This window comes from Humulus lupulus, chromosome 8 (genome assembly GCF_963169125.1).
Source record: "Humulus lupulus chromosome 8, drHumLupu1.1, whole genome shotgun sequence".
In the NCBI taxonomy this organism is placed as follows: domain Eukaryota; kingdom Viridiplantae; phylum Streptophyta; class Magnoliopsida; order Rosales; family Cannabaceae; genus Humulus; species Humulus lupulus.
This window is the reverse complement of record NC_084800.1, coordinates 88,560,910-88,584,156: the sequence shown is the minus strand read 5'-3', so window position 1 is coordinate 88,584,156 and position 23,247 is coordinate 88,560,910. Positions and strand designations below refer to the sequence as shown.

Below are 23,247 nucleotides of genomic sequence, written 5' to 3'. Positions count from 1 at the left end.
AATTTACGCTTTTTAAAACTAAAATTACTTTTAAGAGTGTTGAAAAGTAATTTGATAATTATCAACTTTTTTTTTTCTTCTCAACAAAAAAATCTCATTAAGGGTTTATTGTTAACTAATGTCAAACACACTTGCGACAAAATAGGGAGGGAGATATATTGTTGCCTCGTGAGGAAGTGCTTACGTCTCTTTCTCTCTTTCTCTTTGTTTAATTTTCCTTATTATTATCAGTTATATTATATTATAATAAGCTTAAGTCTCTTTCTTTATGTTGAAAAAAATGTTCAGATATGTTGTATCTGTATCAGAGTGAATCATATAATAAGCTACACAGGTAACCGGCAGCGCCCTCGCCTCGGTGGCTAGCTTTAATTTAGTTTGGCATTAACTTTGATGTCGGCTTCCAATAGCATGATTGGACTTTATTGGAATATATTTCGTGCATGTCCATGTTCATTCATACTAACTTAAGTTCTCATCTTAAAAACTATTATTCCAACACAAAAAATTACATATACACACACGTAAAATACGTTATACACACGTATATCTACTATATATATATTTATATATATATAGGGTCGTTGCGTGGCTTTGCCAACAACACATTTAGAAGCCCCCCAAAAAATGGAAGCATCAGACGAATTCTTAACTCTAGAACTTATTCGCCAATATCTCTTAGGTGATTTTACTTCTACTGATGATGCATTCTTTACCGATGTGACTACTTCTGAAGATTACACTCCTCAGTTTACCACTACCATTTCTTCTAGCTCCTCTTCTTACCATTTCCAACCCGTTAAACAGGAGTATTCCCAATCCGAATCCGAGTCCAATTCTCCCATTTCCGACAACAACCCAGATCAATTCTTGGACTTAATTATGGTGCCCAAATCCGAAACTGGCCCTCATGTCAACCTAGCATCTTCGCCAGAGTCGTCGAAGTCTTCGTCTCAGAAGACGACGACGGTGTCGGCGCAGGACTCCGGCGAGAGAAGGCACTACAGGGGAGTTCGGCGGAGGCCGTGGGGGAAGTTCGCTGCGGAAATCCGTGACCCGAACCAGAAAGGGAGCCGCGTTTGGCTGGGGACGTTCAACACCGACACGGACGCCGCCAAAGCTTATGACTGTGCGGCATTCAAGTTGAGAGGTAGGAAGGCCATTCTGAATTTTCCTCTTGAGGCCGGACTATCCGACCCACCCGAGAATACTGGTCGGTCCCGGAAGAAAAGGAAGTCGGGCCAGGACCAGGAGGCTCCGGAGCCTGAAAGCTTCGAGTCAGGTGACCAGGGTTGCACTTGGACGAAGTTGTTTTCAGAGTAATATTTTCTATGTATAACAAACCGTCAAGCAGGACCGGAGCTCGGGAACGTGTGATGACGTGGCGGTAAATGATTGGAGATAGTTGTATGACGTGGAGAGTAATGTACATGTAAAACCGGCTTTACGCGACGGCGCGTTTCACTGTTTGTGCCCAGAAAAAAAAGGTAGTTGAGTGGGACTCGGGAGAGGTGAAGCTATCTCAAAGATGTAGCACCGCCGCCGCTCCCAATTAGTTTGGGGTTGTTTTCATGTAATGAGTTTCAAACCTGAGCTCAAGAGAAAGTCTCAAAATGAATGTACTGTAAATTTATTAATTAGTAATAAATATAACTACACTACTTGATGTCTCTACAATTAATTATTAGCCACAATCTTATAAGATTTTCCATATCCCATTTTCTTATTAATTATTTGTCAAGCTATGGATTTCTTGTTTTGTCAGATTTCAACGCAAACAGATCCAAAACTTTAAGATTGAAGCCAAAGGAACGCAGGCTGCAATAAATTGGGGGACATTGTCATAAATAAGAAGGGAATCAATATATAAGCCTCTGCCTTTCCAGTGGATTTCATTTGAGTAGGGACGTCTTCTATTACGAATTGGAAGGAATATACTTTTTTTTGGAGAAGAATAAATTGAGTTCACGTGAGACTATAGTTTTCCCCTATACTGTTCTAAATATCTTCCGATGAAAGTTTTCCAAAGTTTTCCATCTTTAAAAATCCAATTAAAAGATTAGGGAAACTAATAATGGATATAAGGTTCATAAGACTATGAGAGTATATTTTTTACATTGAAAATATATTTCTATATCATATGTTTCGAAAAATTGTTCAAACATATATTTTTAGTACTTACATATATGTAACTAGTACTCTCAGTTCTTTTTATGGATTTGGTGTGGTGGATGGTCATTAGAGCATCTCCAATGCAAACTTCCACAATCATGGTCTAAAATGTCTAAATCAACTAAAAAATATAATTTTTTATTTTCTCTCTCATCCCCATCATTTTTGGCAACTTATTTATTAAAAATACTCAAATGCAAGCTACCCTAAAAATTATCAATCATGATTCCCACATATTATTATTTAATATATCATTTTATAATTATAAATATTATCATACTAAATTTTTTAAATTCATATATTAATAAATAAATAGTACATGATATTTAAATTAGACTAAATTTAAAAAAAACTTATAAAATGACATAATCGTAATTAATCAATCTAACATGATTAAAAAAAAAACTAATTAAAATGATTTCCAAATTTTGACCATATGTGTCGACCAAGTCTGCTTGAAGATTGTGATGAATATTTCTATCACGAATTTCAGCATTTCTTTGCAGCATTGTCGGGAAGTCAGAAATAGGTCCATGCAATACTTCAGCTGTTGGGGTGTCTGTAGGGCCGTCATCATAATTAAAATCAACCAAACTCTCATATGCATCTCTTTCATCCTCGACAATAATATTGTGCAATATGATGCATGCATACATAATATCTTTGAGAACATCTCTTTGCCAAAAACGTGCTGGTCCTCGTACAATAGCAAAACGAGATTGAAGTACTCCAAATGCTCGCTCAACATCTTTACGTACCGCTTCTTGGCATTGAGCAAATAATTTTCTTTTCTCTCCTTGAGGTAATGGGATAGTTTTAACAAATGTACTCCACTCTGGATAGATACCATATGCTAAATAGTACCCCTTGTTGTATTGTGTGCCATTTATTGTAAACTCAACTCTTGGAGCTTGCCCTTGTAAGATTTCAGTGAATAATGTGGATTGATTTAACACATTTAGATCATTATTGGATCCCGAAACACCAAAAAATGCATGCCATATCCAGAGATCTTGTGATGCAACTGCTTCGAGCATGATTGTTGCCCTGCCGTGATCACCTCGCGTGAATTGTCCTTTCCATGCAACTGGGAAATTTTTCCATTCCAAGTGCATACAATCAATGCTTCCCAACATGCCTGGAAAACCACGCACCTCCCCTATTTAAAGTAAGCGACGAATGTCCCCATCATTGGGTCGTCTCAAATATTCAGCACGAAAAATCTCATTCACTCCCCGAACGAAATTTACTAGACATTCAATAGCGGTGGTTTCACCAATTCGAACATACTCATCAACATAATCAGCAGGCGCTCCATATGCTAATATTCGCATTGCAGCGGTGCACTTCTGTAATGGTGAAAGCCCTCTTCTACCGACTGCATCAAACCTCATCTAGAAATACTCCGAATGATTTTCTAGAGCTTGCACTATGCGTAGAAATACGTGTCTATGCATTCTAAATCTTCTTCTAAATTGATAGTCTCTCTATACCGGTTCATCAGAAAAGTAGTCATCGAACAAACGTTGATGTCCTTCTACATGACCCATATCAATATGGGCTCTCTTTCTTCCTTGCCTTGTTGAGCTACCCCCATCTATGAAAGCTTTGAAATATTGATCATTATGATCATCAGCACACTCTGCAATTATGATATCCTCTAGACTCATATTATCGTATGATTCGCAAAATTTGGCGAATCCATTGTCGAACTTAGAGTATATGATATTTGAGAATGAAAGATAAATGAGAGAGTAAAATGAAGGACGGAATGATCAGTTGAGTAAAAAGATGATTGAAATATTGTATTTATAGACATGGTGACATATATAGTCGTTAAAATATAGCCGTTAAAATGTAGCCGTTGAAATATAGCCGTTAAAATGTAGCCGTTAAAATATAACCGTTAAAATGTAGCCGTTAAAATATAGCCGTTAAATATAGCCGTTAAAATATAGCCGTTAAAATGTAGCCGTTACTAAATAATAAAGGATAGTTTATTTAAATAAATCAAAATACATAATAATGCCATTGATGAAAATACAAAGCAATTACAACTTTAGGATATTAGTCTTAATATAAGTACGCATGGCTTCATGATTTTTCTTTTACTCAGGAGTCATATGCGACGTGTCCATGATGAGATAATCCATATATCATTTAATCTTATTATCTTCTGCCTCTTTCTCCTTTATCGCCACCAATTTCTCTAATGCAACTGTTTTTCGTTCACTAATCTCTATAAATCTAGCATGTGTGTCTTTTTTTTTTCCTTTCCTTTTCTCTTTGTTGCCTTTTGGCCAGTAGGGCGCACTTCACGTACTTCATCGTCACTGATGTCTGCATTAGAAGATGAAGTAAATGCCCCTGATTCTGACACCTTTGTTCTCTTACCACATGTTGGTTGGTACATTGTATTCCATTTCGGCTCAACCTTTAGCAATCTCCAACAGTCCACAAATAAAAAATTTGAGTTGTTATTTTCAGATTTGTACAATTGATGTGCATTCTCAAGAATTTGCTCATCAGACCAACCACTGTGATGTGCTAATTGAACTCGTTCATAACATCCATTGAATCACGCCACCTTTTGATTCATCTTGTTCCAATGGTTTTTGCATTGCCTTCCCGTCCTTACTTGCTCACCTTTTTGGTTGGTGTTGAAGTAATCTGCGATTCGAGCCCAGAAATGTGTAGAAGTCTGGTCATTCCCCACAATGGCATCCTTAGATGTATTAAGCCATCCACTTATAAGAAGTATAGTTGCTTCCTTGCTCCATTTGACTTTACCTTTATGCCTTGATTCATCTTCATTGTGTAGAATAATATTTTCCAACCCTTCAGCACAATGTTCAGGTTGGGTTTCAGAGATAGATGTTGACGATGTTTCGCGATTCAAATCAATACTAGACTTTTCTATACTAGGCCTATAATTTCTTGAAACCATTTCAGGTTGGTGTAGGGAAGGCATATGAAAGACATATGGTAGTGAATTTGTTGGTGTGAAGAATGGAGTTTGTTGGGGCGTCTCAAAAGAGCCAAAATTTTGGTAAGGGTAAGAGGACATTGGATAATTTTGATAATTTAGAAAACTTTGGTTAAATTGAGAATATTGGAAATTTGGATTTAGGGGATTAGTAGATTGAGTATTTCGAAAATTTTGATTGAAATGAGAATATTGAAAATTTAGATTTTGAGGGTTGGTATATGGAGAATATGATGAATTTTGAAAAACTTGAGAATATTGAAAATTTGGATTTTGGGAATTGGTACTTGGAGAATTTGGAGAATTTTGGAAATCCATTGATAGAATTTTTTTTTTTGTGATATTGATAATTTGAAAGAAAAATATAGTGTGAAAATAAAATTAAGAAAGTGAGTATTTATAGAAAAAAAAATTCTCACGGTAACAAAAAAAAAATGTATATATATTTATATAAAAAAATGGTAAGAAAATAAATATATGTATATATATAATTATATGTATATATATTTATATATATAAAAAAAGAGGAAAAATGAAAAAGGTCCGTTGTTTCTGTGAGACAATCAAGTTAGATAATTATAAAAAAATTTAAGAGCTCCAATGCATAAACTACACTTTGTGTCAGATTTTGATCAATGGCTAGTGATATAGATCTCCCGATGGAGATGCTCTTAGTTCGTCCGCTAAATGTTATATGCATATATTAGGCTTGAAACTGTATGACAGAACTTAGACATAGATATACGTACGGACCGGTTGAGTTTCTTTCTGGTCAACGTGGTATCTCAACAATGTTATAATATGATGTTTAAGATATTTTTCATTACCTTATAAGTTATTTTAGAAAATAGACTTGTTTGGATAATATCTAGTAACTTTTAAAGGTAAAAATTTAATAATTTTTTTTTTTCGTAACTTATTAGGTTAGTTGGAATTTTAGTTACTTTTTAGTTAATCATAAAAGTAATTAAAAAGTTATTTTGATGCATAACGAATTCACTCATCTTCTTGACAACAGAGAAAAAAATATGGACTTGCCACATACCAAATGCAGGTCGCATTAGTATGAGTCTAAACGACTATTGGTGATGTCAGATATGTTTAGAAAGTGTTGGATTTATTGCCGGAGAATGGGGATGATGCAACGAGAATTGGTGAGTTTTGTTCTATGGTAGTAGCCTCGACCTTTGAGTGGTAAAAAAATATAGTAAAAGTCATACCTCCAATGACTTTAACCGTGAGCGCGTGCGGCTTACTTCAACATTAGATTTTGACAAAACTTTGGCATCAAGCTTATCGGGTAGTGCTCTTCTTAGGTAATCGACGTGTGCGGTGCTCAGAGCAATGCCACTCCGTAGCTGGACATTGTTACGGTTGTCCATAGAAAGTGAGAGAAAGATGAGAGTGAGAAAAAACTGGAAGAAAAAAAAAAAAGTTTTTCGTATGAAAGAATATTTGTGTAAATAATATTTCACATTACTTTTGTAAATAAAGTGGCAGGCAATGTAAATATGTCATGATATAAAATATATACTCTCTATTCTATTATTTAAATCCTAAAAATTATTATATATTACTAATTAATTATTCATTTAAAAAATACAAACTCACTGATTAAAATATTGTATTTATTACATTGCTATAAATTAAACAATAGTATTAAAGTAAAATAAAATATTTATAAGTATATCTTAGAGTTTTTTTAATTCTATATGTATTTTTAATTTTAGTATTATAAAACTTTTAATATTCAAATATATTTTTAAGTTAGTATTTTAATATTTTTGTCTCCTTAATTTTTATATGTAATAAAACAATATTAACAAACTAAAAAAATAGAATAAAGTTTGGAAATCATCATGGTTAAATAGAATTATAAATAAATCTTATTTTACTAAAAAATTGATTCTTCAATAATATTTTATCATCATTAAAAAAAGTAGAAATATATATACATATATTCGTAATTAATTAGTGTAAAATCTGCACCATTAAAGTTTTAGTAAATCGATGCATACACTACTGCTCCCCTGATTTTCTCTTAAAAAAATTAATGTAATTGTTTTTACATTTTAGTATTTTCTATGTAAATTTTACATTCATAATTCTGCTATTTTAAAAATATATATATATGTATGTAATAATTATATTTTGTTATTTACTTATAGTATTATACTTTAATAAATTGCTATTAATATATATTCTATATATTCAGTATAAGTCCAAAAAAATGTGAGTCAGTCGGTGGAGTTGGCTAGAACATTATAAAACAAATACTGAGGCTAAGTTTAATATAATAAAATTGGAGAAGAAATATTACTCAAATATAAATTTTAATAAAAATAAATAATATTTAAGCATGAATTATTATTTATAATAGTTGAGAAAAAGACACATAAGAAATATTGGAGGAAGAGATTGAAGGTAGCGGTAGCCAATGGGTGGGACCTAACTGCAAAAAATAATGATTGTCTTTTTGTGTCCGTACACATCAATATACAAGGCATTGTAGTGGGCAACTAGGGCATGAAAAGTTAATATAATATGGTGACCACAAGTGGCAAGTTGTTTGGGAATTCACAGCTCGGTGAGGTGTCATGTACATGAGTGTGAGACAAGCCCAATATTTTCGCCCAATTTATTGCTACCCCTACCCTACTACGTCACCAGAGTCTTATCCATATGACATCATAACACAGATGTATTTTAACTCTTCTAGTGTGAGTGAGTGCTCTTACAGACATGATTTTATAATCCAAAAAAATTAATTATGCTCATTTTATTTTAATTATTAAAAATCTAACTACCTATCAAGCTAAATTCAGGATATATTAAATCTTTATTTAATAACATTAAATACATTTGATTTTTACAATAATAATATTACTAATAAAAAACTTACTGAGTACAAAGGCAGAGGGCACCAAATATATCGGTGTATTCAATCCAAATTATTGAGTGGTGTTATTTGGTATTTGGTGTCTAATACCACATGAGTTGTCGCATCATGATTGGTTAGCAATACTCTATAATCTTTATTAAATTCAAATAAATGAGACTGATATTATATTTCAACAATAACAATATGCTACCTACTTGTGATGTTGGGCACTAATAGTGCTCCTTAACAATTCTCCAAATTATTAGACTATTGTGTCCCACATGGAATATGTGTAAGAATAGTTATAAGAACATGTGTAACTCCACTAATCACCAATTGATTTTTAGATGGAGCCTCATGATTCTTGTCATGGTATCAAGAGCCAATTCTCTAGCGGGCATTCGATCCACACCGATCCAAAAAGAGTGAGTCAAGCCGCATGAGATCCGCATAGTACAAAAAAGACACTTGAGATCTGAGATCCGCATAGTGCAAAAAGACACTTGAGATCCAAAAAAAATAAGTGAGCTGAAAAAAAAATGGGTCACTGGTGATCAGGTGATTCAAGATTGGTGAACGAAAAATCACCACAATCTTGAGGGGATATTAGACTATTATGTCCCACATGGAATATGTGTAAGAATATTGAACTATTAATAAGAACATGTGTAACTCCACAAATCACTAATTGATTTTTAGATAGAACCTCGTAATTCTTGTCACAAATTATTAGTAAGAGTAAAAGCAAAGTTTTGCATACTTTTCTCAGCCGATATTTACATAATTGCAATTAAGAGACTCAACTGTAATTTTTGTCCAAGTCACTTTTAAACCATCTTCCTCAGTGAACTCTATCTGCTTCTTTTCTCTCGTCCGATTTACAGAAAAACCATGCATTCACATTTGCGATCTGGTTAGTAAGCATTAATTAATATACGTATCGTAGGAATGATCCCATAAACTTATTACTCGGTTCATAAATGTTTGAATCATTTTCATATTTCTAGTGATATTCTCCACAACCTTCCAAGCAACAGTTGTCTGAATAAACGAGGCTGACCAATACTAGCAACAAGCTCATTAACTCGAACTCTAAATATACAATGACACCATTTATTTCAATATAATAAAATATCCAATATTATTGTGATGGTGGCGATGAGATTTTTAATTAAGTATTTATATATATATTTGTCTATCTTTTGTTTTATTTTATTACCATTTGAATCTTGTATTTAGATAAATTATTTTTTGGACTTTGTGTTTTATAAAATGATTCAAATAGATCACTAAACTCAATTTTGATAAATAAAAAATTGAATATAACAATACAGTTATTAAACATAATGATTGTGCTTTTGTTCTGAATTGTTAGTTGGGAGAATTATTTGTGATTTTAGTTCAAATTTTTTTTTGACCAAAATCAAGTTTAGGTGTCTATTTGAACTATTTTACAAAAATATATAGTCCAAAAAATAATTTATTAAAATATAGGGTTCAAACACGTAATAAAACAAAACACAAGATCCAAAAATATATAAACCCTTATAATAATAATAATAATAATAATAAATTAATGGCACTAGTGTTGTGTCTATTTTATTAAAAAAAAATCTCCAACATAGTTAGAAAGGGAAACTAACCTTTGATTTTATTTAAGTCGATTACCAATTACCACGCGTCTTCAAAAAAAGAAAAACTTATGTTTTAAATAGTAAAATTAGGTCTTTTTTGGCACTGTTGACATGTGTTTTGTGCAACGACAATTTCAACATAAAACGATAGAAAAAAGAGCAAATCTCAAGTGTTAGCCCAAAAATGGCTCCCAAAAGAAGGGTGAATCGGGTATTTATAACTAATTACGGAATTTAAAACTCAACTATCTAATTCTAGCAATTTAGTTAAACTATACTCAATAAATAGATAGACAACAATGTAATAGCAGAATAATCATAATGTAAATGAGTTAAATAATAGAAAGATGCAACCTCTTGTTTTTACAAGGTTCAGAGGAACTAAAGCCACCTACGTCCTTAGCCTTGAGTTCTCATAACAAGCCAAGTTAAAGCACTTGACTAATCCTTATAGAAACAAGAATATTTTACAAAGGTATACTCAAACCTCTTACACGAATTGTTGAAGTGTCAACCTCACTCGGATTGTTGTGGTGGCAACCTCACCTTTACCGGATTGTTGATAAACCAATGCCAACCTCACTAAAACAGATTGTGGAAATGTCAATCTCACTTTACAAAGATGAATGGAAAGTTAAAATTCAATATGATTTACAATGTAACGTCCTAAATTTGCTAATAAGGCCTAGTGCATTGATCAATATGTCGGGAGGGCATAATTGGATTTATATATGTAGAATTAATTGAATAAATGTGTGACTACGTGGCATACATGATTTATATGGTAATATGAATATATGTGCATGTTTATGTGTATTAAATATGAATGTGGGTCACTTCTTGTTAATAAGGGCATATTTGTAATTTTGACCCGTTGATGGCATAATTCTAATTATTTGTGTTAAATGATTGAGACCACATTATTATGTGGATATATTTTCAATATTTGGCTCGAGGCGATCCTAGTGAGCGAAGTAGCGGAAAAGTCACAACAGGGTCAAATACCTAACTCAGGGTGAGCCTAGGGGTATTTTGGGAAACTTATTGCGTATTCGGGGTTTATCGAATAATGGATAGTTATTAAATGATTGTTTGGGTATGTCGGGATTAATTGAGAATTTATAGGACTACTCGAGGATTAGCAGGAAAGGTGGAAAATGGCGGTATCGCCCTTGGGGCATTAGAGAGTACGGCATAGAGTTAGGGGTACTTGGGTCTTTTGGTGTCAAGGATAGCCTTAGGCCACCTTGAGAAACCATTAGAAACACTTAGATTACTCTCAGACTTTCTCTCTCTCTCTCACTCTCATTCATCTCTCTCTCTCTCTCTCCCTCTTAAGCCTTGGGAAATATTTGGAACTCTTGAGGAATTGGCTTAGGAAATTGAAGACTTGAGCTGAAGTGGAATGGGGATTTATCTCAGGGGTCAAAATCATTTCTGAGGTAAGCTTTACAACATGAAATTTCTATGAATTCTTTGATTAGTTTAGGTTTTTGTTTGAGTGTGTCTAGGTAATAGACCTAGGATGTTATCTGACTTACAGAGGGTCGCGACGCCTCTGAGGAGTGAAGAGACTCAAATAGAGAATGTTGGCCACTTAGGGTTTTTAAGCTCGGGAGCTCAACCTAAGGGCTCGGGAAGGATTCTACTATCTGGTTTAGTAAATTCGAGGTCCCGAAGGATAGTATGTTATTTCGAAGCTTTCAATTGGTTTAGGTTTTGATGGTTATCCATTATTGCGTTGTGACTAGGTTTTATCTCTAAGGCTTGGGGTTAGGGATGGTGCTCAGGATCGCTTTACACCTTCTGCTCGAGACTCGAGGTAAGAAAACTGCACCTGGGTTGTGATCGAGTCTTGGACCCCTGTTAACGAATATGATTATGACTGTGATTATACGTGAAAGTATATGATTATATCTATGTTTGAGAATATTTTGTTAGGCATGCTTGTTTATGCTTCAACTGATTGCGTGTTCTGCAATCTATTCGTTTGTTTATGCTTGATCTGAATGTCTGGCCTAAGAGAGCCGAGGCTGGCAATAAACGTGCAGAACGTAGCCTAACCTAAGCATGTAGAGGTCAGTTATATGACTAGAGGACTCAGCCTAAGGATGCCAGGCCTGAACGTCACTAAAATAAACATAAGTGTCATTTTCACTTAACTAACTGTATTGAATGTTGAGATTGAATTATGTGTTGGATTGAGCAGATTATTACTGCCTAGCTCATTGCTTATGTCCTAATGCTTATTGAGTTGAACGATTTAAGTTTACTGTTTACATACTATTGTTCATCTGTGTATGTTGATTTAAGTTTTCTTGTTGAGCCTTGGCTCACTGGTGCTATGTGGTTGTAATGCCCCGAATTCTCCGATATGGTTTAATGGCGGGATTAGTAGGCCGGGAGGGCTATACTTGTTTAATTATGCCATTAATTGATAAAATGCATGCTTATGTGAATTATATTATAATATGATGTTAAATGCATGCATGTGGGTCCACATTTCATGATAGGGGTATTTTGGTAATTTGGCCCGTTGAGGGCGTAATTGTATATTTGTATGCATGTCGGTGATATATTGTTGAGGCCACATTATAGTGTGGATTTTTTCGAGCTATTCGGCATGAGACGATCTTTGAATATTAAGTAGCGGTTTAGACATAACGGGATTAAGTTCGAGGCTTGGGGTGAGTCTCGGGATGATTAAATGATTAGAACATTGCCGAGACTACAAGGGTAACAGGATATGAATTATTGGTGTTTGGGAATATTGAGAATAGCGGAAATTTGAGAGCGTTAATTATGATTAACGAAATAGGTGAAAGATGACGATTTTACCCTTGGGGAGACTTTAGAAGCTTTAAATGACCTAGGGGCATTAAGGTCATTTGGCTTGGGTTATATATGGTTTAAGTTGGCTGTAGAAACATATAGAACAAAATAGAGCAAGGTTTCCTCTTCCCGTGCATCACCTTCCCTCTATCTCCCTTTGAAGTTTTTGGTCCCAAATTGAAGTATCAAGCTAGGAAATCAAAGCTTGGAAGTTGTAGACTTGGTTCATCCATTGAAAAGGACTTAAATCCCATTTGAGGTAAGAATTCATCCATGAAAACAAGCCATACTCTGTTTTTCTTTATAGTTTTGATGTGGATAATTGGAATCAATAGGAGTTTTTGTGTAAGATTGACTGGGTTTTGATGAGGGTATGATGTAGATGAAGTTTAGGGGTTGAATTGGGTGTTTTGGTAAGGTTTTGGATTGGTTTGGAGGGTTGGTTTCAAGAGAAATCGCAAGGAAGAAGAACCAGAAAGTTTCTGGTCTGTAATTGGCGCAGCAGCAACACTCAGGGCGCAACAACACTAGGCCGGGCAGAGAGCTGGGCTCTCTAACTTGGAATAGCGCCTCAGCACCATTTAATAGGGCTGCAGCGCTGGTCCATTTTTCAGCAAACCTATTTTAGGGCTCGAAATGACCTTTAAGGCTCGGGGTTTGGTTCCTTTTCCCCATTTGAGTATATTAAGATTCCCAAGAGTGGGGGATTGATCCCGGGAGTGTGGTTTTAGATTATGAACCATTTATTAATTTACTTTATTAATGGATTATAATTGGTTATGATTAGGTAACCGTTAAGAAATCTAAAGGTTGATCGTTGTCAAGGGTCGTTCTTATATTATTTCTCGCTCGAACCTGAGGTAAGAAAACTGCACCCTGTGTATATGTGACATGCGTGATTTTATTGAGGCATGTTGATTGATAAATGTGGACATGGATTGCCTATTAAATGCTAGCAAATGTTGTATACTTGTATATGTACTGACTAGTCAGGGACACTGACCTAAGAGTCAGAAATGGCATAGCGTCATGAACGCCGAGCCAAATGAAGATTAGATCTAATCGATATCAGCGTTGAATGACTCTAAGGCATTAACGCTGGACCGACCCTAAGGTCGATGAACTTATAAACGCTTGTCTAGTCTAAGACTAGTTACTAGAGCCAGGGCTTAAGGCTGTTATATTATTTTATAATATAATGTTTTAGATTAAATAAATGTGACAAAGTGTGTCACATATTGTAACATATAATAGAGAGTTACAATATTTAGATATATGAGATATATCCAAATAATGTAACATATTTGGTGTTACAAATTTGTAACCTCCAAATATTACCCTTTATTGTGTAAATTGTTGTTACACAATATTGAGATGAATTTCATAAAGTCATATGTGATATGGCTGTTAGAGATATGATTTTAATCCCAATAATGTGTTTTGGGAGTTACAAAATCATTTGGGAGGGTTTGGAACCGTTTGGAAAAACATCACATTTTTTGTGCTGAATTTGGTCAGTGGCCGCGGCCACCAACATTCAGTGGCCGCGACCTGTGGGTCAGAGACCAGTGGCTATGGCCACTAATGTCTCTGGCTGCGGCCACAGGCCAAAACTGACCAAATTTTCAGTTTTTTCAATCTTTGTTGAACGACTCAAAAAACCCCAAATAACTCCCAAATATCTTTTTTAATTCCATATTAATCCAATTAGACATTGGTAAAAGCCATGGGAGTTGGTGGAATTTGAAATTCAAAGGGTGTCTCTAAAATCTATAAATAGGAGCCTATAGCTCACTTGTAAGACACAACATTTCTATCCATTAGAGCACTTGGCTAGAAACACCTTGAGGCTTGATAATTCCAGAAAGCTTTTCCAATATCTGAGAGAGATCCCTTAGTGCTTGAGTTAGGGGGAAATAAGCTTTTGGACAAAGGTTTTAAACCTTGTTCAAGTTGGTGATCCTCAACCCTCTTCACTTAGATTATGTAAGTGAGAGTTTACTTGTGTTTCTATTCTTCTTTTTACTCTATTTTTTCTTCTTCTTATTCTCTTGTTCTATTTACTTGTATATTTTGTTGAAGAATTGTAATATTTTATTTTGGTCCAAACACTTTATTTTACTTGTAACATTTTGCTTTGAGTTGTATTTTCACCATACTATTCTTCTTCTCTTCTTCTTCATCATCTTCTTCCTTTTCTTTGTTTATTTGTAATTTTCAGTTATAGAGTTGTAACCTTATTTAATCAATCTATATTTATTTGTAATATTATTGCATAGAGTTGTAATATTATAATCATTTCCATTGAGGCAAATTTATATTTTCCTAACAAAGGCCTCGGTGACTGCTTGTCACATGGCTAGGGAACGCTGTTCCAGGGTTATGACTTTAAGGTCATGAGGAGGGTTATGTTGGTGACTAGTCACCATGCACCTATCCTGTTTGAACTAATAAAAGTTCACTTATCTATAAAGCCCCGGTGACCCTATCGTCACAAGGCTAAAGGGAGCTGGACCCAACTTAGTGACTTTTGCGACTGTCACCTATTTTTCTGGACTAAAAGTCATGTATGATTATTATGATCATTGATGATATTATATCATGCTTTATTGTGTTTTCTTGCTGGGCCTTGGCTCATGGGTGCTATGTGGTGCAGGTAAAGGGAAAGAAAAGCTCACCCAGGCTTGAGTGGAGAGCTTAGGTGGTGATGTGTACATGTGCGGCCGCTTGACCACCACGGCCAAGGAGTTCTCAGAGGGACTAGGGGGTTTACCCTATTTTTGCCGCTTAGGTCGTCGGGTTTGTAATTTTGAAACAGTTATGACATTTTTGAGTTGTAAATAACTTGTAAATGTTTTTATGGGCCCATGGACAGTTTTATGTATTCAATAAAATATATCCTTTCCTTTTTATTGATTTTTCCACCTTAGCCTGTTAATGACACTTAGAACACATTTTTAACCAAATGACTCGGGTAGCGGGTTAGATTTCCGGTTCACCGATCACCGTAACTGTTCTGGGGTAACCAGGGCGTTACAGTGGTACAGGTAAGGGAAAGGGAAAGTTGGATTAGCCGTGAGTTGGAGAGCTCTAGGGGCGTGTACATTTGCAGCTGCTCGACCACCACGACCGATGGATCAACATGGACTAGAGCCAAACTTAATTTTGCTGCTTAAGCCGACTTATGTTGTTATTATTTTTGAAGTTGTATATGCCTTGTAAACACTTATTTTTGGGATCCCATGTATAGACTCAAACATTTTAATGAAAACAACTATTTCTATGATCAAAATGTTTTAACCCTAATCCGTTAATTAACCTTAGTAACACGTTTATGTCCAAATGACTTAATTAGCAAGTCCAGCACTATTTAAAATACATAGTGTAATTGTAATGCCCCGAAATCCCTAATGCGGTTTAATGACTGGATTAGTAGGCCGGGAGGGCCATAACTATTTAATTATGCCATTAACTGATAATATGCATGTTTATGTGAATTATATTATAATATGATGTTAAATGCATGCATGTGGGTCCACATTTCATTACAGGGGTATTTTGGTAATTTGGCCCGTTGAGGGCATATTTGTATATTTTGGTGCATGCTTGTGATATATTGTTGAGACCACATTATAATGTGGGTTTGTTCGAGCTATTCGACATGAGACTATCTTGGAATATTAATTAGCGGTCTAGTCATAATAGGTTTAAGTTCGGGGCTCGGGGTGAGTCTCGGGGTGATTTTAGTAATTAGAGCATTGCCGAGAATTAAAGGGTAACGGGATTTGAATTTTTGGTGTTTGAAAATATCGAGAATAGCGGGAATTGGAGAGCGTTAATTATGATTAATGAAATAGGAGGAAAATGTCAATTTTGCCCTTGGGAGCCTTTCGAAACCCTTATTAGACCTAGGGGTATTCTGGTCTTTTCACCCCTAGGATAGATATAAGCCATTGAAGGCTGTATAAAGAAGAGAAAACAGAGCATAGATCAAAGCTTTCTCCCGTACTTGTTTTCTTCCTTTTTCTTTGTGATTTTTGAGCCCAACTTAAGGATTCAAGCTTGGGAAGTAAGTCTTGAGAGCTTGGGAGTGTGTTACACCATTGAAGAGCATCATAATCTGAGCTTGAGGTAAGTTTCTAGCCATTAAATTCCCTGGTTTGCTCTGTTTTAGCTCTGGTTTTCAGTTGGGATTTCTAGGTTGGATGATTGGTTTTGTTGGGAATTTTGGCTAGGGTTCTTGTGGTTTTGATGCCTAGGGTATGTGAGGATGGGTTTTGGGTTCATTTGGCACCAAAAATGAGGTTTGGGAGCATTGGAATTGAGTTGGAATTGAAGGAGTCGAAGGAAGAGATTTCAGGGGAGTTTCTAGCTAGGTGTAGTGCTACAACGCCCACTAGAGGGCGCTATAGCGCTACACATGGTTCTGTTGGGCGGTTTAGGGTTCTGAGTATAGTGCTGGGGCGCTATTGAGCAGTGCTGTAGCGCTACTCTGTTCCTCCATAATCCCGTTTTGAGTGTTTTTAAGGGTTTTTGGCTCGTGGCTTCAATCCTTAAGGCCCAGGATCGAATCTACTCACCGTGTGGGCATGTTTCGAGGTCCCGAGAGTGGGGTTTAGGTTAAGACCCTTTCATTGTTGATTTTCATTAATGGAGGTTATAATTGGTTATGATTAGGTAACCGCTAAGGAACCAAAAGGTCGATCGTTCTTATTATATTTCTCGCTCGAAGCAGAGGTAAGAAAACTCCACTCTGTGTATATGACATGCATGATTGCAGTTGAGTCATGTTGGTTGATAAATGTGGACATTGATTGTATATTAAATGCTAGCAGAGTTTGTTTACTTGTGTATGGCACTGATTAGTCAGGGACGACATTGGTCGCATATTACTGACTTGTGAGTCAGAAACGGCATAAGCGTCCTGAACGCAGGGTCGATTGAAGATTAGATCTAATCGATATCAGCGTTGAATGAATCTAGGAGCATTAATGCTGGACCGACTCTAAGGTTGATGAAAATTATAAGCGCTTGACTAGTCTAGGACTAGTTACTCAGAGCCAGGGCCTAAGGCCTAGGTGACTGCTTGTCACATGGCTAGGGAGCGGAATCCCACGGTTATGACTCTATGGTCATGCGATAGGTTATATTGGTGACATGTTCATCGAGCACCTATCTTGATAAGCTAGTGAAAGGATCACTTATTTGTAAAGCCCCGGTGACCCTATCGTCACATGGCTAGAGGGAACGGAACCCACCTTAGTGACTTTTGCGACTGTCACTTATCTGTTTTGGACTGAAAGTCCTGAATGATTATTATGATCATTTTTTATATTATATTCATGCTACATTGTGTTTTCTTGCTGGACTTAGGCTCATGGGTGCTATGTGGTGCAGGTAAAGGGAAAGAAAAGCTCACCCAGCCTTGAGTGGAGAGCTTAGGTGGTGTTGTGTACATATGCAGCCGCTTGACCACCACGGCCAAGGAGTTCTCAGAAGAATTAGGGGGTTTACCCTATTTTTGCTGCTTAGGTCGGCGGGTTTGTAAATTTGAAATAGCAATGACCATTTTGAGTTGTAAATAACTTGTAAAAGTTTTTGTTGGGCCCATGAACAGTTTTATGTATTAAATAAAATATATCAATTCCTTTTGATTGGTTTTCCAACATTCATACCATGCCTCCAACTCCAGCATGCAAATTTCACAATTATATACTCACAGAGCAGGTAATCATATAATCACATCCACATATATATTCACGGAGCATATAATCATATAGTCAAGAGCCAAGCTCTATCAGAATCTCATGCTCCCTAATACAATGTGCAGGTAAAGCATTTACATTCTATTTAAGCAGTTAAGCACATAACTACAGAAATAGTTACCATTCCCTGAGTGAAGCTATCTTCAGTGACGAGTGTACATGCCCAGCTTGTCTTCAGGAATCATAAACCTTGGCTCGCTCTGATACCAAGTTGTAATGCCCTAAATTCCAGGGACCGTTATGGTGCACATTGCAAACAGTACTAATGTCACGACCCGAGCCCTAGGCCGTGGCAGATTTGTAATATCCATAACTTGGGTGGTCAAAGGTCAAACTTTGACCCTCGTTGAAAAACAGTCTTTATAAATGATCATTTACTTTATATTAAATCGTACTATAATTATAAGTTAAAATAATGAAATAACTCCTATAATTAGATAGAAAAATATTAGTAATAAAAGTATGATCATTTATCATTATACATAAAACAATAATATTCCCACAGTTATGTAATCACCAAATAGTTAAATTTAATAAGTCATAAACACTCAAAATAATACTTAGCATCCACCATTCCTCATCCCTAACTATTTCATAGCTCATTTTGATATACCGATCATTAGATTCGAAGTCGAATACATATATAATGCTCAAAAGATAAGACAATGATCAGAAATAGAAATAGGCTAAACACATTGGCTCCATCGATAATTCATCATTTCCACGTTCGCGTCACTAGGCTCCTGGAATGGGAGAGATAGGGGTGAGCTTATAAAGCCCAGTAGGAAAAAAACTAATATCATGGACCCAAAAGTTTAATAAAACCCCTGCATAGTTAGCTTTGAAAGCAAAACATATATCATCATGTATAAACCAAAATAGAGAAACCACAAATAATCATAAGAGCATAGCTACAAGTGCACATCACACCGTCTACTAGATCCCTAGTTCCCGTTACCCACCATAGAAAATCCGACATCCTAAATCGGGTAGCCGGACCTGATAACCACCACAATGGGGAGGCTCAGAACACTTCCTGTATACAGATGCTAGGTCTTTACACCTACAGGTGAGTGGACACCTGATCTACCTATGATGACACAGAGACTAGGTCGTGAAACAACAACGTGCACCAATCATGATCACTATGGCTCTCATCAGTATAACCAAATGCAGGTAAACATGAAAAGAAAGAAACATATTCCCTTTATATTTTAGAAAATTGGGCAGCATAACAACTACATTTGAATAAACCCAAAAATGATAACCTGCATAAATAAGTGAACAAAATATATATTTGGCACTCGGTGCCCTCAGAACAGATCAGAAAACATGCAGGTTAAGTTTTCAATTTTTCAAACATTTTATAAATATCAAAATTGGAATATGTTGAATGCAATTTAATACGAGTAAAATAAGTTCAATAGTCTAGTTGAGTCCCTACCTCTTTAGATATCTCCTTAGAATTTAATCCGAGCCCAAAGCAACGCTCCTAAGCTTATCGATGATCTTAGAATGATTTAGTCCGATTTTAATATCACGTTTTTCCTACGTGCACCAAATGAGCAAACGATTATCATCATAGCATTCCTTATTCAAAATCGTGTCCAATGACATATAATATGACCATATTTAAAATTTCAAGTTTCAGAACCTCACCCAAGCGGTGCACAATAGCGGTTGGTGGCGGTACCGGAAACGTCAACGAATATATGCATGGCATATATCAAAACGATCATCCCGATGAGCACATCACGAAAGTACAGCTCCTTCGCCCAAATGACCTCTGGTGTCGCCGGAAAATGCTTCCAAAGGGGCGAAGATACCCAAAATCTCGCCGGAGAAAAATGGTGAGTTGACCGGAATGACTTAGTGGGCGACGATCCTCTCACGACGCTGATTCCAACGGTACCACCCACTCGCCGAACGGTGGTCAGAGTTGGCCGGAAAGTCACCTCAAAGTTTCGACGGCGAAACTTCGGAGTGGCTGTATAGGCGCGTCCTTCCTCCGATGGCCACCAAACTTTGGGGTTTTTGACATCGCCGGTCAGGGAAGCTGCAGCTCCGGCGCGTGTCGGAAATGGCACTCCGGCGGTGGTCCAACTGGTTGTGGCCGTGACTGGTTTGGAGAGAAAACAAAGGAAAGTAAAGAAAAGAAAAAGGGAGAAGAAGAAGGGGTTTCGGGGAGAGAGAAGGGAAAAGAAGAAGGAAAGAAAAGAAGAAAAAAAATGAGTACTGACTCATTTACTCAGGTGGGTCCCACCCACAAAAAAAAATTTTAAATAATACTTTTTTTTTTCTGAGGCTCTACAACTAAACTCGCTAATCGAGTCATTTGGCCATAAACGTGTAACTAAGTATGATTAGCGGTTTTGGGATTAAAAATTTCGTTTAAGATATAACGTTTCACTAGAACGTGTACTGTATACATTGGGATCCTAAAAATATAATTTAAAGGTTTATTACAACAAAATATTTACAACCAGCCGATCTAAGCGACAAAACAGGGTTTAACCCTAATTCCTCTCCTTCAAACCTCGGCCGTGGCGGTCAAGCAGCTGCATATGTATACATTGTCACCTAAGCTCTCCAACTCAAGGATGGTCTAGCTTTCTTTTGCCTTTACCTGCACCACATAGCACCCGTGTGCCGAAGCCCAACAAGAAAACTCAATATGCTCATGAACAATCATATTATGATATCAAATCATATCTGGCATGCCTAGCAAAGATAGCTTTATTCAAGCATGCAAATGAATTCAAACAATGCTAGGGAATCAAGGATAAGAAATCCTGCCCTCCTGATTGGATGACTATCAAGTCAATCCTAATCCGATGAGTGATTTAACACTAGAGGTTCTGGTAAACCATACTGAGTGACCAACAAGCAAGTCACTACGGGGCTCAGTACCCAAAGCCATGCAAATGATGATCAGAATGATCATACAGAGCTCATAGCTCTGAACAGATGAGTGAATATCACTTGGAGGTTCTGTTAACCATACTGAGTGACTGACAAGCAAGTCACTATGGGGCTCGGTGCCCATAGCCGTGTAACGAAACCGTTACCTGGGCTTTCCTGCAACGGCTCTAATCAGATGAGTGACTGATGGGTAGTCACTAGCTTAAACAGATGAGTGACTGGTCGGTAAGTCACTAGCTTAAACAGATGAGTGACTGCTGGGTAAGTCACTAGCTTAAATAGATGAGTGACTGATGGGTAAGTCACTAGCTTAAACAGATGAGTGACTGATGGGTAAGTCACACAAGCACTTTTAGTTTTCATCGAACTTGAGGTCGGTCCGGCATTAATGGTCTTGTTGAGTCATCTAATGCAGATATCGATTAGATCTAATCTTTGTTGGCTTGCGTGAAACACGCTAAGGCCATCCTGATTTATGAGTCAGCACTGTGTGACCAGTGCCCAATACCACTGCCAAACTTGACTAATGAGTCACAGCTTCATTGTTGATACTGACACCTTTGCCAATTCTGACTAATTAGTCAGTGCCATGCACAAGTAAGCAATGCTACCAAACATATGTCATATGTCGAATATTCAAACGTAGGGCATTCAGCATGCTAACTTAACAGTTTCTAGCACAATTATGATCATGCACAAACACAGAGACTCAAGCTCTGATCAATCTCACAGTCAATATTCATGGCATGCCCTAACCACATGTTTCTCGTGCATCACATGCATCACACTTAATCATCCAGCATGCCTCAATAATAACCATATGCAAATGAGCAAGATTGCTAAGCATTCAATATGCTATCAATGTTTACATTTAAACATCCAACATGCATCAAGAATAACCATGCATGTCACATATGGGGTGCAGTTTTCTTACCTTTGGTCCAAGCACAGGTTACCAACAAACAAGCCACAAGCACGATCCCGATTCCAAGCCTCTAGTGATAACCTAGTCACAACCACAAATGGTGATCCAATGATTTCAAGTTCTAAAACCAATCCCGGAACCAAAACCTAGCCTCCAAGACATCAAACCCCACCAATCCGGGTAGTAGGAATGATCCCGAGGCCTAAAACCAAGTTCCCAAGGTCAAAACACTCCAACGACTAAAACCTGCCCAAGGGCTGCGGCCCTAGCTCCTTGAGCCGCGACCCCCAGCCATCCCAGGAGCAAGGGCCGCGGCACCCAGCAAGGCCAACTAGCCCACACCAGCTTCTTTGAACTAGGGTCGTGCCCAACTTCGGGCCAGCCATTTTTCTCCGTTTTCAACCTTTTAAAACCTCCCAAAAACATACCTAAACACCTCCAAATCCAAAAATCAAACTTCTCAAACATCCCCATGAACCAAAACCCATAAAACCCAAGCTTCAAATCTAACAAAAACTCATAAAAACACAAAGTCCAATTCAAGCTTGAAAACTTTAAAAACATAAAACTTAAAACTTGAATTACCTCCAACTGAGTTGTTTCCAACTAAATCCTCTGGCTAAAAAGCTTCTAATCTTCTCTAGGATCGCTATGCCTCGATCCTCGCTTGAATTTGAGTCCTAGAACTCAAGTTATCTTCGAAAATGCGATCGGGAGACGAAAAGGAAACTTAGAGGGAGAGAGAACGTACAAAACATTCTTTTATTTCTTAAAAGGTTACTTCAAGCTTAAGTAGTCTCAACCAAATCCTAATGCTCGGGGTCCCGAAAACACTCCCGGGGACAAAATAGTCAAAACCTCCAGAATTTCCCCCTGATCTTACTAACTCCCAATTTATCACCAAATATTAATTCCCATCACCTAATAACCCGGTAATGCTCTAAATACCCATTGACTTATTCCAAGTCAAGCTTAGATCCCGTTGTGACTTTCCCACAAGCTTACCTCCTAGGATCGTCTTGTGTTGAGTAACCCTAGCATAACCAAACAATAATAAAGCACCACACACATATCACATATATGCCTGAAATGGCCAAAATATGAAAATCACCCAATTACTCAAAAATGAG

General features: G+C 36.6%; 1 protein-coding gene, 1 long non-coding RNA gene and 1 pseudogene across 2 annotated transcripts; 1 reads left to right on the top strand and 2 right to left on the bottom strand.

The window, feature by feature from the left end:
* Positions 1-579: 579 nt before the first annotated feature.
* LOC133798063 (ethylene-responsive transcription factor ERF107-like) lies at positions 580-1,661 on the top strand. Its single transcript, XM_062236247.1, has one exon. The coding sequence runs from the start codon at positions 628-630 to the stop codon at positions 1,321-1,323; it is 696 nt and encodes a 231-aa protein (XP_062092231.1). The 5' UTR covers positions 580-627; the 3' UTR covers positions 1,324-1,661.
* Positions 1,662-2,503: 842 nt separating this feature from the next.
* LOC133795783 (uncharacterized) lies at positions 2,504-5,119 on the bottom strand (annotated as a pseudogene).
* Positions 5,120-18,895: 13,776 nt separating this feature from the next.
* Positions 18,896-20,491, bottom strand: LOC133793946 (uncharacterized). Its single transcript, XR_009875044.1, has 3 exons — positions 19,930-20,491; positions 19,715-19,818; positions 18,896-19,013 (listed from the first exon to the last, which is right to left on the bottom strand). It is a non-coding gene; the product is annotated as an uncharacterized LOC133793946 (long non-coding RNA).
* Positions 20,492-23,247: the final 2,756 nt, after the last annotated feature.

Coding starts and splice junctions, on each gene's coding strand:
- LOC133798063 (XM_062236247.1), top strand. CDS start 628: ATGGAAGCATCAGACGAATTCTTAACTCTAGAACTTATTCGCCAATAT.